At 37.8% G+C, this 14,678-nt stretch overlaps 1 protein-coding gene across 1 annotated transcript in view; it reads right to left on the bottom strand.

Moving 5' to 3' along the window:
- Positions 1 to 14,678, bottom strand: part of LOC141899961 (titin-like) — an 89,779-nt gene that overhangs the window by 24,768 nt on the left and 50,333 nt on the right. Inside the window, exons 116-148 of the mRNA XM_074786650.1 lie at positions 14,333 to 14,638; positions 13,906 to 14,205; positions 13,474 to 13,776; positions 13,097 to 13,396; positions 12,715 to 13,011; positions 12,324 to 12,629; positions 11,302 to 12,219; positions 10,897 to 11,199; positions 10,505 to 10,807; positions 10,075 to 10,380; positions 9,672 to 9,974; positions 9,275 to 9,587; positions 8,458 to 8,759; positions 7,329 to 7,613; positions 6,642 to 7,253; positions 6,475 to 6,565; positions 6,188 to 6,388; positions 5,960 to 6,101; positions 5,681 to 5,880; positions 5,446 to 5,598; positions 5,326 to 5,371; positions 4,271 to 4,351; positions 4,052 to 4,154; positions 3,847 to 3,964; positions 3,570 to 3,742; positions 3,320 to 3,490; positions 2,911 to 3,244; positions 2,619 to 2,794; positions 1,615 to 1,862; positions 1,177 to 1,300; positions 876 to 1,017; positions 606 to 781; positions 69 to 507 (exon numbers count right to left, since the gene is read on the bottom strand). Coding sequence (XP_074642751.1) covers positions 69 to 507; positions 606 to 781; positions 876 to 1,017; positions 1,177 to 1,300; positions 1,615 to 1,862; positions 2,619 to 2,794; positions 2,911 to 3,244; positions 3,320 to 3,490; positions 3,570 to 3,742; positions 3,847 to 3,964; positions 4,052 to 4,154; positions 4,271 to 4,351; positions 5,326 to 5,371; positions 5,446 to 5,598; positions 5,681 to 5,880; positions 5,960 to 6,101; positions 6,188 to 6,388; positions 6,475 to 6,565; positions 6,642 to 7,253; positions 7,329 to 7,613; positions 8,458 to 8,759; positions 9,275 to 9,587; positions 9,672 to 9,974; positions 10,075 to 10,380; positions 10,505 to 10,807; positions 10,897 to 11,199; positions 11,302 to 12,219; positions 12,324 to 12,629; positions 12,715 to 13,011; positions 13,097 to 13,396; positions 13,474 to 13,776; positions 13,906 to 14,205; positions 14,333 to 14,638 — 8,575 coding nt within the window. The remainder of the gene's footprint in view (positions 1 to 68; positions 508 to 605; positions 782 to 875; positions 1,018 to 1,176; positions 1,301 to 1,614; positions 1,863 to 2,618; positions 2,795 to 2,910; positions 3,245 to 3,319; positions 3,491 to 3,569; positions 3,743 to 3,846; positions 3,965 to 4,051; positions 4,155 to 4,270; positions 4,352 to 5,325; positions 5,372 to 5,445; positions 5,599 to 5,680; positions 5,881 to 5,959; positions 6,102 to 6,187; positions 6,389 to 6,474; positions 6,566 to 6,641; positions 7,254 to 7,328; positions 7,614 to 8,457; positions 8,760 to 9,274; positions 9,588 to 9,671; positions 9,975 to 10,074; positions 10,381 to 10,504; positions 10,808 to 10,896; positions 11,200 to 11,301; positions 12,220 to 12,323; positions 12,630 to 12,714; positions 13,012 to 13,096; positions 13,397 to 13,473; positions 13,777 to 13,905; positions 14,206 to 14,332; positions 14,639 to 14,678) is intronic.

Genomic DNA, 14,678 nt, shown 5'->3' with positions numbered 1-14,678 from the left:
ATAGTTTTTATCGTCAAATGAATTTCGAAATACAACTGAGATTATTTGGTATAGGCCTATGTACTTACCGAGCCGAAATCTTTCCATCTCTGCCCCGAACTGTCACCAGACACGCTGAGGATTCTTGGCCAAAGCTATTTTTGATCTGACAGCGGAATCTACCATGATCGGTTATCAAAACTGATGGAATCTCCAGCGTGAAGTGTGTAAATCCATCTGATGTTATACGATGACGACTGCTGTACTGCAGTTCACGGACACCTTTGTACCAGGTTACTATTGGACGTGGGTCACCACTGAGAGCACAAGTCAAACTAAGCATATCTCCTTCTTCAAGTTCAATTTTGTCTGGAAGTTCACGCAGGAAAACAGGCCAGCGACCATCCATTGGAGGTGTTAAGTCTCTCAGAACTTTATCAGGAGATCTTGATCCGGATGACACCCTTGGAGAACCAGAGCCATCTCTGCTAGATGAGGATCCACTGTCTACAGGAGAGGAGGCTTTTTCTGAAAAATTTCAAATATCGGTACATGTAAATTTCAAAATCTTGAGGAAAATTCTTTAATTGTTATCTTTAATTTCATGAAAATATTATCAAACATACCAATAACTCTCAATGTTGCTGCCATTTTGGATCGACCAATACTGTTATATGCAACTACTGAGTAAAGGGCTTCATCTCTCTTTGTAACATTGCGGATGACCAGTTTAGCATTACCCTTTCCATCAATGATGAACTTGTATTTTTCAGTTTCAAAGAGATCAGCAGAATCCTTTTGCCTATGAGAATAACATTAAAAAAGAATGAAAATCACACTTACATCGCATATAGAAAATTGTTGATCAGTTATATGTCAGATGTGGAATAACTCACCATTTAAAATCAGGCATTGGGCTTCCTGTTGCCAGGCAGTCAAATACAGCCTTCGAACCTTGTTGTGCAACAGCATTGAATATTGGTCTGATGAACTGTGGTTTGACAAAGTCACTAGTGGGAGCGTAGAAATCTTCTACTTCTACAATTCATAGCATAAATAAATGAATAGGAAACTTATCATGACTGGCATTAATCCTATACCACATTGAGGTATTTGATAGAGTGACTCATTTCTAAGATGAAGATGATTTATTATCGAGTAAGAATAGAGACATTTTCATGTGACCAGTCGACTAACCTCTAATTTCCAGAATCATATTGGTAGATATTTCTCCCTCTGAGTTGCGTGCTATACATGTATATTTGCCTGCATCTTCCTTTGATGCGTTGTGTATATCAATGGTGCATAAACCATACTGGTTCTGAAAGAAAAAATAATTTTCTCAAACTCTAAGTATCTTTTAACCTGGCAGCTTGGAGTAATAATATGGCTTGGAGTAAACTTTATCATAACAGGCTAGGATAAAAATAAAACTTTAAGTTAAGTATACATGAAAAATATAAACCTTTACGTGTTTACAATACAGTACAGATGTTGAAGGAATGCCTCAGATATTCAGGTTAAAAATAGGAAAATAAAACAGAATTTTTAACCGTGAGAAAGATGGTCCTCTTGCTGGCTGTATTCCAGTAACAGTAAACTAGTTTCAGAACATAAAGAAGGAAGAAAACTCACCCTTATTTCACCTCTTTCAGTATCTACTATTTCTAATCCGTCCTTGTACCATTTTGTAACTGGTTCAGGGCGTCCCACTACACAGCATAAAAGTTTTATATCCATACCCTCATCTATGACTTTAGTCCGCAGACGAACTGTAAACTCGGGAGCACGATTCAGCTTAATGAGCTTCTCTGGTTCAGGCATAGGTTCTGGTAGTGGATGAGGGAAATAATCTGGAGTCGGTGATCGAGCAAATCTCAACCCTGTAAAATCACAACAATACTCTTGTTGAACAGATATTTTGGAAAAGTGACCCTTATACAAAAACCTTTTGCTTACCATGCTTTAACAATTTCTCATCCAATAAGATTATTCTAGCACATAAATCCATTGGTACTACACGAGTAAATTACACGTATAATCCAATAATCAAAATGATGAAACATTTTCTGAAAAACCCTTACCCTCGGTTTCTAGATCCTTTAATAATATTTCCTTCATCTTGGCAAGAGTTTATCAAGTAAGTGAGAAGAAATCCTCAATATATATGTTGATTTTTCTTCACGAAAAAAAACTAGCCAAAATTCGAAACAGAAGCAAACCTGATGATAGCTGTGCGCTAAGAAATGCTATCGACAAAACAGTTATCCACTCTCCTTCAACTCCCAGCGAGAAAATAGCACTAACACAACACAGCCAGATTCTACAGGTGGAAGTGATCTATCTTGATACAACGATCATATTTCTATTCTGAGTACTTTATACATAAGGAAAACATCTTCAGATGTAGAAAGTAGGTAAATGAAGTAACTTATAGCTCGCAGTCTTTGTTTTGATTATGCATGATTATCAAAAGTAACCAATTCTTAGACACATACGTGGCAAAAGATTGGAGACAGAACAAAGTACATGACCCTGCTGAAGGATGGTAGCAGTAAATATAAAAGATGTTTTTCTTATCACAAAAACCACCTCAAATACCAGTCAGTACACAAAATTAGGTTGAAAGAATTACTTACTGATAACATGTAGATCAGCTTCAGTTTCCGCTGTTCCTGCCGCATTGACCGCTCGACACATGTAAGCACCACCATCTTCAGGGAAACATTCAAGGATTATGAGTGAGACTGTGACATCATCTTCCTGTAGGATGCGATAATGTAATCCATGGTATATTTCTTTCCTGTCCTTGTACCTGAAATTTTTATCAACATTTCCATTATGCTTCTCATCATATTACATGTAATGTATCTTCTTAATTCCAGGAAGAAAATTTGAAAAAATCTGACAAAAAATCGCACAATAGCTTACCATCTGATATCTGGTTCAGGATGACCTTCAAATTTGACATCAAATCTTACTGCGCTTCCTTCGACAATCTTTGTATCATGGAGGTCCATGACAAAGAATGGTGGTTCATAGTCAGGTGGGAGTCTAGCAACGACTGTCAGGATACAGGAGGAGGTCGTCTGTCCGTATGGATTGACTGCTACAAACTTATATTCTCCAGCATCATTTTCATCAATGTCACGTATTTCAAGGCGGTAGATGCCTCCATAATCTTCATGCAGAATGAAGTGGTCACTTGGCTCAATTCGGGTATTGTTGTGATACCAGACTATTTCTGCTTCTGGTCGACTTGTAACTATTACAAACAAAAAGTTAATAATGTATACTGGTATTGGTGGACATTTATGATATGATATGTAATGCCACTTACCAGTAACTGTAAAGAGGAAGTCTTCCTCAGCCTTGACAGTAGTGTCCATAAGTGGAAGACGGACTTTAGGTGGTACATTATCCACATCCTTGGCAGTTTCAAATTCCACTGGTTTAGGCACACGTGACACTTCAGTCAGTGAAAGTCGTCTCTTCAGTCGACGACCAGTACCTTAAAAATATAAATGAGTAAATAAGTGATGATTCCCTTTAAACACCATAGCAGCAATTAATTTTTCTTTTCTAGTTACCAATGACTTCAAGTTCAGCAGAAGTGCTGATGGCACCTAGGTCATTTCTAACTTCACAGATGTACATTCCACAATCTTCAGGCTGTAGATCATCGATGTCAAGTGTAGCACGTCCATCTTTGTACGTCATGGTGTATCGATCTCCTGGTGTCAGAACAAGATCATCCTTGTACCTGTTAACAGAACATACATACAGGTCACTTTCTGATGATACGCACAAAAACAGTAAGGAGCTTATTGGAATAAAAAAAAGGAAATAAATTGTGTTTTATCATACCAGTGAATATCTGGAGGAGGCTGAGCTTGAACAACACATCTGAATCTTGCACATGTGCCTTCATATGCATCAACATCACTCAGCTCTTTTAATATGATTGGTTCAGAATCAGCCAATTCTAGAAAATTGATTTAAGAAGGATAATGTATAGATTATTAGCGTATCAATCGATCAAATTCATGTCCAATTATCATTGTAAACTCACCCATTGTCAGTGTTCTCTCAAAAACACCTTCCTGACCAACCTTTCGGAAGATTGGGCTGATTTCAGCTAGACGACCAATTCCAAGGATTTGTTCAGCTTGAGGCTATTTGTAAGAAAATTTGCATGATTAACAATGCAAATGAAAAGGTATATTTATATGTGGTATGTGGAGTACAGCAAAATCTTATAGGTTTATCAAAGTATACCAAAGAAACCTACCTGATATCTCCTTTTAGTAAGCATTAGTTCATGATTGGTTGTAGCCAACTTTTTCCTTGTAAGTTTTAATTCAGTTGATCCCTAAAATACAACAAATACATCAATATCGGATTTAGATATGAAAACATTGATTCCATTTCAATAGTAAATATTTTCAAATTTGATTGGCTACATATAATTAAAACAAAATATGCAGCAATATAGGAACAATTTGAAAATTCAAACTTCTTCTGAATGTGGCATGCAATTGACTGTGATTAGATGTTTTTTATGCTAGATAAATATCTTAATAAAAGTTTACATAAAATATATGATATCTAAGCTGAACGATATATGATACAATCTCAAAAGTCATTTACAGAGAAACTGTGAAAGTGTATATATAAAGGCTCAAAGATGAATATACAATGTGAAAACCAGTACATTTCATTAAAATTGTGAATACACTAATAAACAAAATGTATAAGGATATATACAGTATTCATTTACTTAAAGAACAATAACTTGATTTGGACAAAAGCAACAAATCAATAACAAAGCGATATGCTTCTACAAGCACTACATACCTCTACAGTTGGTTTCCTTCTTGGTTTTGGCTGATAAAGCAAAAGATACGACAGACAAAATGTTAGAAACATTAGACAAAAGCAAATCAACCACAACATGACGATAAACTGGCCAGTTTGTCAAAACAAAACCAAATTTATCGTCAGTTGTTTTCAGATTATCTAGAACATGGACACAGCCAGCATATGTAAGCAGATACGAAATCACTCCAAATTCTAATTGATGAGCATAATACTACAGTGATACTACCCGGTGATTCTACCCAGTAGTTAAATGAGCGAAAAATCAATAGTAATATTCTAATAAGGAAGTTGATTTAAATTTAGAATGGAAAGCGGAAAGCAATAATAATAAGCACACTCAACAAAGTATTTAATTTTCAACCATAATTTTGGATTATTGTACACACAAATAGTTATTAACATGTATGCGGGACATAAAAAAGATTTGAGGTTTACATTGAGACTTAATAGAAGGAGTCCACTTACATTTAACCAAGGGTGAGCTAACGCCTCTTTGATTGGCATGCGTTTCCTGAAAAAAAGAAACAAATATTTGTTAATTTCTTGCCGACCTAAATACCTCTATTCAATTGGCTTATGAATTACCTCTTTTCCTTAATAAGTAATTTGGAAATGAAGTCTTTAGCTTCATCGGATATTCGATCCCATGCCTCGTCATCAAAACTATAGTCTACATTGATCACATTTTCAAATGTTTCCTTATCATCTTCTCCACCAAATGGCGAAAGTCCAGTCAATCTAAAATGAATGAAATAAAAGAAAATAAAATCAGATCTGCATTGTGACAATTGAAAAAAGAAATTTACAGTGAAATACTTACAGAACGTATGCGATGACACCAATACTCCACATATCAGTCGCAAGGCCAACTTGTTCATATTTGACAATTTCCGGTGCGACAAAATCAGCAGTACCAAACAAGACACGAATCTTCTTTTCAGGATCAACTCGTTCAGAAAGACCAAAGTCAATGATCTTTATGTCTTTGCTAGTCTCTGTCGTACAGAGAACATTTTCAGGCTACAGAGAAATAAAATTATAGAATGTTTGACTATCATTTAGTTATATTGTTGAATTTTTCATTTTCTATCATTTTTACCTTCAAGTCTAGATGCATAATCTTGTGTTTGTGCATGTGGTGGATACCCTGGCAAATCTGGCGTATGTAATGGATGCAGTCCTCTTCAGTGAAACTGTAATCTGCTTCGACCAGGCGCTCAAACAAATCTCCACCTGACACACTATTGAAAAGATACAGACAGATTAACACTGAAAACTTTAACCACAGATGATAAACCATTGATCATTAACGAGAACAATTACTTACAATTCAAGTATTAAAGTCATAATGCCAGGCTGCTCAAAGGCTTCGTGGAGCTGAAGTAATCTGGGGTGATGCAAATCATTCATGATATCAATCTCATGACGGATCTTTTCCTTGTCATGAGCACGGCATGTAATGAACTTGGCTGCCCAAGTCTTTCCAGTGGATCGCTCGATTGATCTATGCACAACACCGAAGGCACCCCTGTAATGTAGAAATGACGTTGAAAGTACGATTCATAGAAAACTCACATCTCATTGTCAATAAAAGACTCAAAGTAGCTAACATACTTTCCAAGCTCCTCACAGATGATGTATTTACTGTCAAAATCTCGCTTAAGTTTGTCTCCATCAACATACATGTACGGCAGATTAGGATCAACTGGAATCAAGCAAAATTTAGTTAGATATACTGCTGAAAAACAACTGTTTATAACTTAATACTGAACAAGGCTTACCAAGTTTGTTGTAGTCAACTGGTTCTTTTGAAATTTGAATCTTACTGGCGACATCAGAAGGCTCACTAGCATCACTGACGCCATAGACATTCTCCGCTCGAACTCTAAATCGATATTGTTTTCCTTCTGTGAAACTTTCAATGTAAGCATGATTTGTTCGTGGAGAGGCAACTTTAATCCAATAATCTGAACCGATTTCGCATCGTTCGACGAAGTAACCAAGAATAAATGAGCCACCATCATTGATTGGTTCTGGCCATTCCAGTTCAACAGTGTATTTGTCCTTTATAAAAGCAACTGGTTTTCCAGGTACATCAGGACGATCAGTAACTTGTACCGGGAAGGTAACATGTTTTTGTCCGAGTTCATTTTCTACTAATAATGTATAGAGCCCACCATCTCCCTTTTCAGCATAATGAATATTGACAGTAGTATCTCGATCTGTAGCTTCGACTGATATACGACCACCATGTTCAATTTCCTCATTGTCCTTTGTCCAAGTTATATCTGGCAGGGGATGTCCAAGGACTGGAACTTTGAGGCGTATGGTTTCACCACGAGTGAAAATGATTCCATCTTGCAATCGCTTCGGCAAACTGATTTGTGGAGGAGCTACAAAGTCAAATTAGAATTTTATACATAATTAATTCAAAGATGATTAAACTCACTAAACACAAGAAATCATACCTAATACTGTTAACTGAGCAAATACGGAAACTGATCCAGCGATGTTACTGGCTCGACATTCAATTGCTCCCATATCCTCAGGTCGAACTTCATAGATAACCAGAGTGTGCACATTACCCTTCTTCTTGATTCTGCATTTCAAGCTGTCATACACTTCTCTATATTCACGGAACCATCTAATTTGTGGTTCTGGTTCTCCTTGGACTTCAACTTGGAATGTGGCATCACTGCCATCATTAACGTTGATATCCCTCAAATCTTCTACAAAGGTTGGAGGAGTCATTTCTGAAGAAGAGAAGAGAAAGATAACATATACCAAATCTACTTATTCCATAGCTAGCTTTGTGAGGAAAATTCTACTTTCAAGCATTCGCTTGATTTCATCATATCACAATTATGATATGTAACTAGACAGTTTATATAGACACAAATAGATGCAGCTATAAACAAAAGTCTGGCTAATAACAGCTGCTGTAAATGCATATCCATCATAACTAAAAATAATGCTCATCACAACCTTGAGTAGATAAAATTTTTTTTACATCTACGGACACATACAAAGTAAGTAGTGGGTATAGATATCATTCATAAATTACAGTATATGCTGTAGATGTAACAGCTTTACTACATCTCTGTATAAGAGTTTAAGTGGAATTTAATAGTCGAGTGGGAACAAGAATTGCCACTTAATCAGAGTTTATCAAGAGTCAAGCAAAAACATTTTCAGATGTTCTAAGCCAAACTGGTATGTGGAAATGACCTTCATGCAACAACTTTCAAAGATAAACATTAGTTCTTCTGAAATCAAGTATTGCCGGAGAGCATATTCAGCATTCACCAGTTTGTAAACTAAGTTCATTACTTCTGAAGCTTTCCATACAGCTCGCACCGTATGATGTCTGACTTTGCAAGGAAGAATAAGCTTGCTATCTACTTCGGCGTTTACAAGGATGGATTATCGCAGGTAGAAGATCACAAAGCAAATAAACATATGGAAAAAACAAATCTTCATAATTAACATCAGACTGAGAGCTTTAACTGTAGAACTACTATCTAATAGTAGTTGCACTAAAATTGTTTTCATATTGCTTGAAATAACTCTATGAAACATGAAATAAATTTTACTTACTGATTTGAGCTTTGCAAGTAGCTAATTCTGATGCAGGGGATGGTTCACTAAGTCCTTCCGAATTCTCAGCTATTACTCTGAACATGTATTCACCACCTTCATGTAAACCATCAATTTCACATTTGGTTTTGGAAGCAGGTACTCGCAATGCTTTTACCCAGTAACGACTGGACATATCACGTTTTTCAATGACATATTGTAATATCGGACAGCCACCATCACTGACTGGTTCTTGCCATGAAATAGAGATGGAGTCTGTTGTTGTTTTCAGAACCTTTGGTCGACCAGCTGGTGGTGAAGGTCTCTCTACAGAGGTTAAGTAATAATCCAAATAAGAATATAATTACATGTGGAAATAACGTGTTTTGAGAAATGAAGAAGTTTCCAATATACACTTTCTTCTCTGGTGAGAAAGTGAGCTTTCCAGAGGTTGAACACAGATTGCAGTGTTTTATTTATTTTTAGTTCCAACACTTGCTTCCAATCATTCTGCTAAAACACACACAACTAGGAGTATGTACGTAATACTGTTCTATAACCGGATCAGATTTTTCTAAACATTATACTGCATAGGGTAAAGATACCTATCGGTAACCAATGAGGAATAAATGGGCGGAACTAATTGTGAATACCTTCAGAAAAAAGATAGTAACCCTGATCAGCGGAGGTTACAATTATACCATGATACTTTCTAAAGATACACCTCATAAATACATTCAATTCACTCATTTGTGTAGAAATGTGTATAAAGCAAACAATTCATACTGATACATATAAATAGTATATGATGCTCAGATATGATAATAGTAAACAAAACTTACCATTGCGTTCTAATTTTGGGAGCTGTATTGGTGAATCCATGCATATTGGTTCACTGGTACCCTTACTGGTTTTAGTGATAACACGGAGATAGTATTCATCACCAGGTTTCAGGTTCTTAACCTCATGGAGATAGGTGTGAGCTAGAACTTCGGCTACAGTTTCCCACTTGTTCGTCTCCTGGTTGTCATTTTGAATGATGAAGCCAGTAATATTTGATCCCCCATCACTCACAGGTGGGTCCCATCGCAGCACGATTGATGATGGGGTTATGCGTGCAATATGGAGAGTTGATGGAGGAGCTGGTTTATCTAGGAATAGCGAAAAATATACGTTTTCAAAACATCAATTTATGTAGACATTTTCTAGAAGAAATAAAATAGTCCAGTATTTACCAAATATTTTCTTGAAAGACACAGGTGTGTCAATTTCTAATGGGGCTCCAACTCCATGCTTATTTTCAGCACTGACGCGGAACGTATAGTCTAGACTTTCAAGATTGCGTATTGTAGTGGTACGCTCACTGGCATCAGTAGTACCACAACGAACCCACATACGTCGGGATAATTCACGTTTCTCAATAATATAGTGCTGAATACGACTACCACCATCATTGACTGGCGCATCCCATTCAATTGTTGCACTGTTTCTTGTCACAACAGGTACTCTGATTGGTCCTTGAGGCGCTTCAGGTGGACCTGTAGTCCAGGAGAAATCAATTAATTTAGTACTGGCATAGCAACAATATTAAAAGAACAAAAAGAATATTAAAAATAACAATCCTTAAAAGATACTTACCAAATTTACTCTTCGGCATTGCCTTCACTTCAGATTCAAGAGGGTAACTGACACCGATATCATTTTCTGCCATTATTCTGAAGTAATAGTCAATTCCTTCAATGAGGTTGCTGACAACAGTCTTTGTTTGATCCGGTTTCACACGTGTTGTAAATATCCAATCAGGTCGACGAGAACTGCGCTTCTCAATGAGATAGCTTGAGATTCGAGAGCCACCATCTCGTTCTGGTGGTTCCCAAGAGAGGGTAACACTTTCTTCAGTAACATCACTTATATGAAGTGGACCAGCAGGAGTGCTCGGTGGTTCTGAAAATGTTTTGAACATTACAATGCACAATGAAAGACCAATCTGAAAATGCTTGATCATTTAATATCTTTTAGTAGTTAAACTGGGTATGCAAGAAATAAATAACATAAATACAGTCCCTACCCATTGGTCTATGAGGTATTGTAGGGTATTCTAATGTCATCCACGGACCAAGACCTGCTTGATTTTTGGCTGCAACTCGGAAGAAGTATTCCTGTCCTTCACGCAAATTGTCAATCATATATGAGTTGTAGTTAGCATCTTCATGACCAACAGGCTGCCATTCACCTGATCGACCTTCTTTCATTTCAATGGCAAATGATTTCAAACGCCCTCCGCCATCATATCGAGGTCTGTGCCACTCAATAGAAGCTGCATCTCTTGACAAGTAAGCAACATCCAATGTAGTCGGTGCAGATGGAGGTTCTGAAATGTTACAGAGTAATTACAACTTAGAACACAAATTGTTTACTATTCTCCAGTTGAGAAATTGTGCATGATTTTATAAAACTCACCTATTGGTCTTTGTGGAGTTACTGGTTGTTGAATTTGGCGAGCTTTTCCAATTCCCTCAGCATTTTCGGCTGTGACTCTGAAGTAGTACACATTGCCTTCATACAAATTTGGAATACGATAGCGTCGGTCCGATGCCTCAGCGTATCCAGCCTTCACCCAATTAGTTCTCCATGATTCCCGTTTCTCAATAATGTAGCCTGTAACTGGCACACCACCATCATGATCTGGCGGTGTCCATTCCAAAGTTACACTGTCTTCAGTTATTGCTACAATATCTGCATCTACAGGTGCATGTGGTGGGTCTAAAAGTAATGATAGTCAGCATTTCAATGATTCCAATTTAGATTATTTTTCAGTAAACCCATCAAGAAAATATGAAAACAATACATTTGTGTTTAACTTACTGTAAGGACTCTTTGCAACGACAGCCTCTTTCATTTCAAGTGATTGCCCAAGACCAAGACGATTCTCTGCAGACACTCGGAACAAATATTTGTGACCATCGCTTAAGTGTGATACTGTATAACTCCTATCAGTAGCTGGCACTGAAGCAACAGGCATCCAGCCTGTTCTATGACTTTCACTTTTTTCAATAAGGTAACCTGTGATTTCTGCTCCTCCATCACTATTAGGTGGTGTCCAATTCAAAGTCATTCTGTCACGTCGGATGTCAGTCAGACGCAAAGGACCTACTGGGTGAGTTGGTCTTTCCTTTTGTTTTTCTGGCATGACTGGTTTATCTGTTTCGAGATAGCCAGATGATCCAACAAAGTTTTCTGCTCTGATACGGAACATGTACTTTCTACCTTCAGTTAAATCAGGAATATCGACTGATGTGGCACGTCCAGAAGCACGAGCTGCTGGTTTCCAGTCTGTTTCATCTACCCCTCGCTGTTCAATCAGGTAATGTTGGATAGGGGCACCACCGTCATCACTCGGAGGACTCCATTCTAGGGTAACCCTTGTTGGAGATGTTCGAGAAGTATGTAATCTACCAACTGGAATATCTGGTTTGGATGGAGGTCTCATAGGTTTGAACGGACTTGAGCTTTCCAGTGCAGGTCCCATACCTTCTGCATTTTCTGCAGAAATACGGAAAATGTATTCATTTCCTTCAACAAGATTAGGAACAATACATTTTCGTTGAGACGCAGGCACTTTATCGACTTTCACCCATGTCATGCGCTTTTTATCACGTCGTTCAATGATATAATCAGTGATGGGTGTTCCACCATCATCACTTGGAAGTTGCCAGGATAGTGTAGCTGAGTTGCGAGTGTATTCATCAATTTCTATTGGACCGATCGGTGCTTTAGGAGGATCTGTGAAAAAATGTGTTTTTTTATAGACCTATAACTTTTCCAAAGAATTGGTTAAGAAATTAACCATTCTTGAAGGTTTGAAATAATTCAATCGCCATAATTACCATAAGGGCTTCTTGGGATCACAGGAGTATCAATTTCTAATCCACGAGATGAACCCTTCACGTTTTCAGCCAAGACACGCCAATGGTATTCATTATTCTCAATTAGATTCCGAGCAGTGTATTCATATGTGTCTGCAGGTACACGGTCAACAGGAGTCCAAAGAGTTCTCCATGGTTCTCTTCTTTCAATCAGGTAATGTTTTATTGGGGCACCACCATCATCTGTGGGTGGTTTCCAGGCCAATGAAATAGAGTGTTTCTGAATGTCAGCAACTCGGAGCGGTCCAGTTGGGGCCAAAGGTGGCTCTGCAAACATGAAGAAATTATTTCAAATACATGAAATCGATCTCACATGGGCTAAGATTGATTTACACATTTGATACCAACTTACCAATAGGTCTTCTTGGAATTATCGGACTATCTAATTCCACAAAGTTACTCAACCCAGCATCATTCTCAGCTGCAACAGCAAATGTATAACCAACACCTTCATTCAACTTAGTGGCTGTAAAACTACCCTTGTAACCATCGACACGTCCAATGTCTTCCCAGGTATCTGTTCCATCTCTTCGTACCCGAATACGATAGCTCTGTGGTCGTGAACCACTATATGGAGCTTTCCAGTCAAGTTGCACAGTGTCTTGACTGTATTTTGTGGGCCTTAACATAACTGGAGGTGTAGGTGGTGCTATAAAAATACAAATTTTCAATTTCATTTTCATCTCACTGTTATTTTCTAAAGCTTTTGAAAGAATATTCACAAATAAACATACCTATTCGCTCTTGAGTTGTGATGAAGTCAGATTCCAATGGTTCACTTTGTCCTTCCTTGTTTATGGCTGAAACACGGGCTAAATAGGAGTTGCCAACTGCAAGCCCTTGCAATGGGAATCTTGTTGTACTGGAATCAACTTTGCCAGCTCGTGACCAGAATGTACGTCGACCTTCCTTTAGCTCAATCAAATAGCCAATAATTGGTAAACCACCATCTCTTTCGGGAGGGCTCCATTCAATGAATGGTTCATTGTCTGTGGTTATTTGTCTTAAAGGACCACTTGGTATCGATGGCACATCTATAAATCAAACATGATATATTCAGTTACTGTATTCAGGAGGTGAATCTTACTTAAATTGTTAGGAATTAACTTACTATAAGGACTCCTAGGAATTACAGTGGTTGGAAGTTCAATTGGTGTGCTGGTTCCAGCAGGATTCTCAGCACTCACTCTGAAGTGATATTCAGCACCAGGGACCAGATTTCGGACATTGTATCCTGTTTCATGTGGTGGTATACGCCCAACATGACTCCAACGTCCCTTACGACCATCATATTTCTCTATCACATATGCAGTTATTGGTGCACCACCATCTCCTTTGGGAGCTTGCCATTCAAGACCAACAGAATCACGTCGCACATCAGCAACACCTAGAGATCTTGGATGCATAGGTGGCTCTACAATGGAAATGGATTTATTCTTACCATTAAAGAACAATGGATTCCACAGACAACATACAAAATTGATTTGATAAATCAGTTCATATTTTCTTTTACTTATCTAGGATTCTGAAACAGTTCACATACCAATCGCTCTAGTTGGAATAATGTAGTCTGATGCAAGAACTGGGCTTTGGCCGATCTGGTTTTGTGCAGCAACACGGAAGAAGTACTTTTGACCTTCGGTTAGGTTTCCAGCAGTGTATAACCTTGTTGGATATGTTACTTCAGTTAGTGGTCGCCAAGATTTTCCATCTTCACTGATATCCAACTTGTATGTACTGATTGGTGCACCACCATCATCACGAGGTGGTTGCCAGGAAATCGAGAGGCGATCTGCATGTACATCACTTACACGGATCGGTCCCAATGGTTGGGTTGGTTTTTCTGAAGAATAATATGTATTATTACTATTGATACATAGATAGATCAATTCGACAATATCACAATATATACATTTGGATATTATCATATTTTGAGGAGGACACATAGATAATAGGATTATTAATGTTACCTTGAGGTCTCTGAATGAAAACTGAATGATCAGATTCTAGTGGCTGACTGTAGCCTTCATCATTCTGTGCTAATACACGGAATTGGTAGGTGAATCCTTCATCAAGATTAGGGACTGTATATGATGTATTTGTTGGTCGAATTGTAGCCACTTTCTGCCATTTAGCCCTAGCAGCTTCACGTTTTTCAATAATGTATGCTTTGATGGGACTTCCTCCATCGCTGCGTGGATGCTGCCAGTCTAATGTAGCAGATGATTGGGTAACATTTCGAATATTCAGAGTTCCAGATGGTGCTGATGGGATATCTAAAACAGTTGTGACAAAACATATAACTAAACTGATATT

The sequence above is a fragment of the Tubulanus polymorphus genome, chromosome 1 (assembly GCF_964204645.1).
Source record: "Tubulanus polymorphus chromosome 1, tnTubPoly1.2, whole genome shotgun sequence".
Classification (NCBI taxonomy): domain Eukaryota; kingdom Metazoa; phylum Nemertea; class Palaeonemertea; order Tubulaniformes; family Tubulanidae; genus Tubulanus; species Tubulanus polymorphus.
Note: the sequence above shows the minus strand (reverse complement) of the source record. Positions and strands in the feature narration are given on the sequence as shown.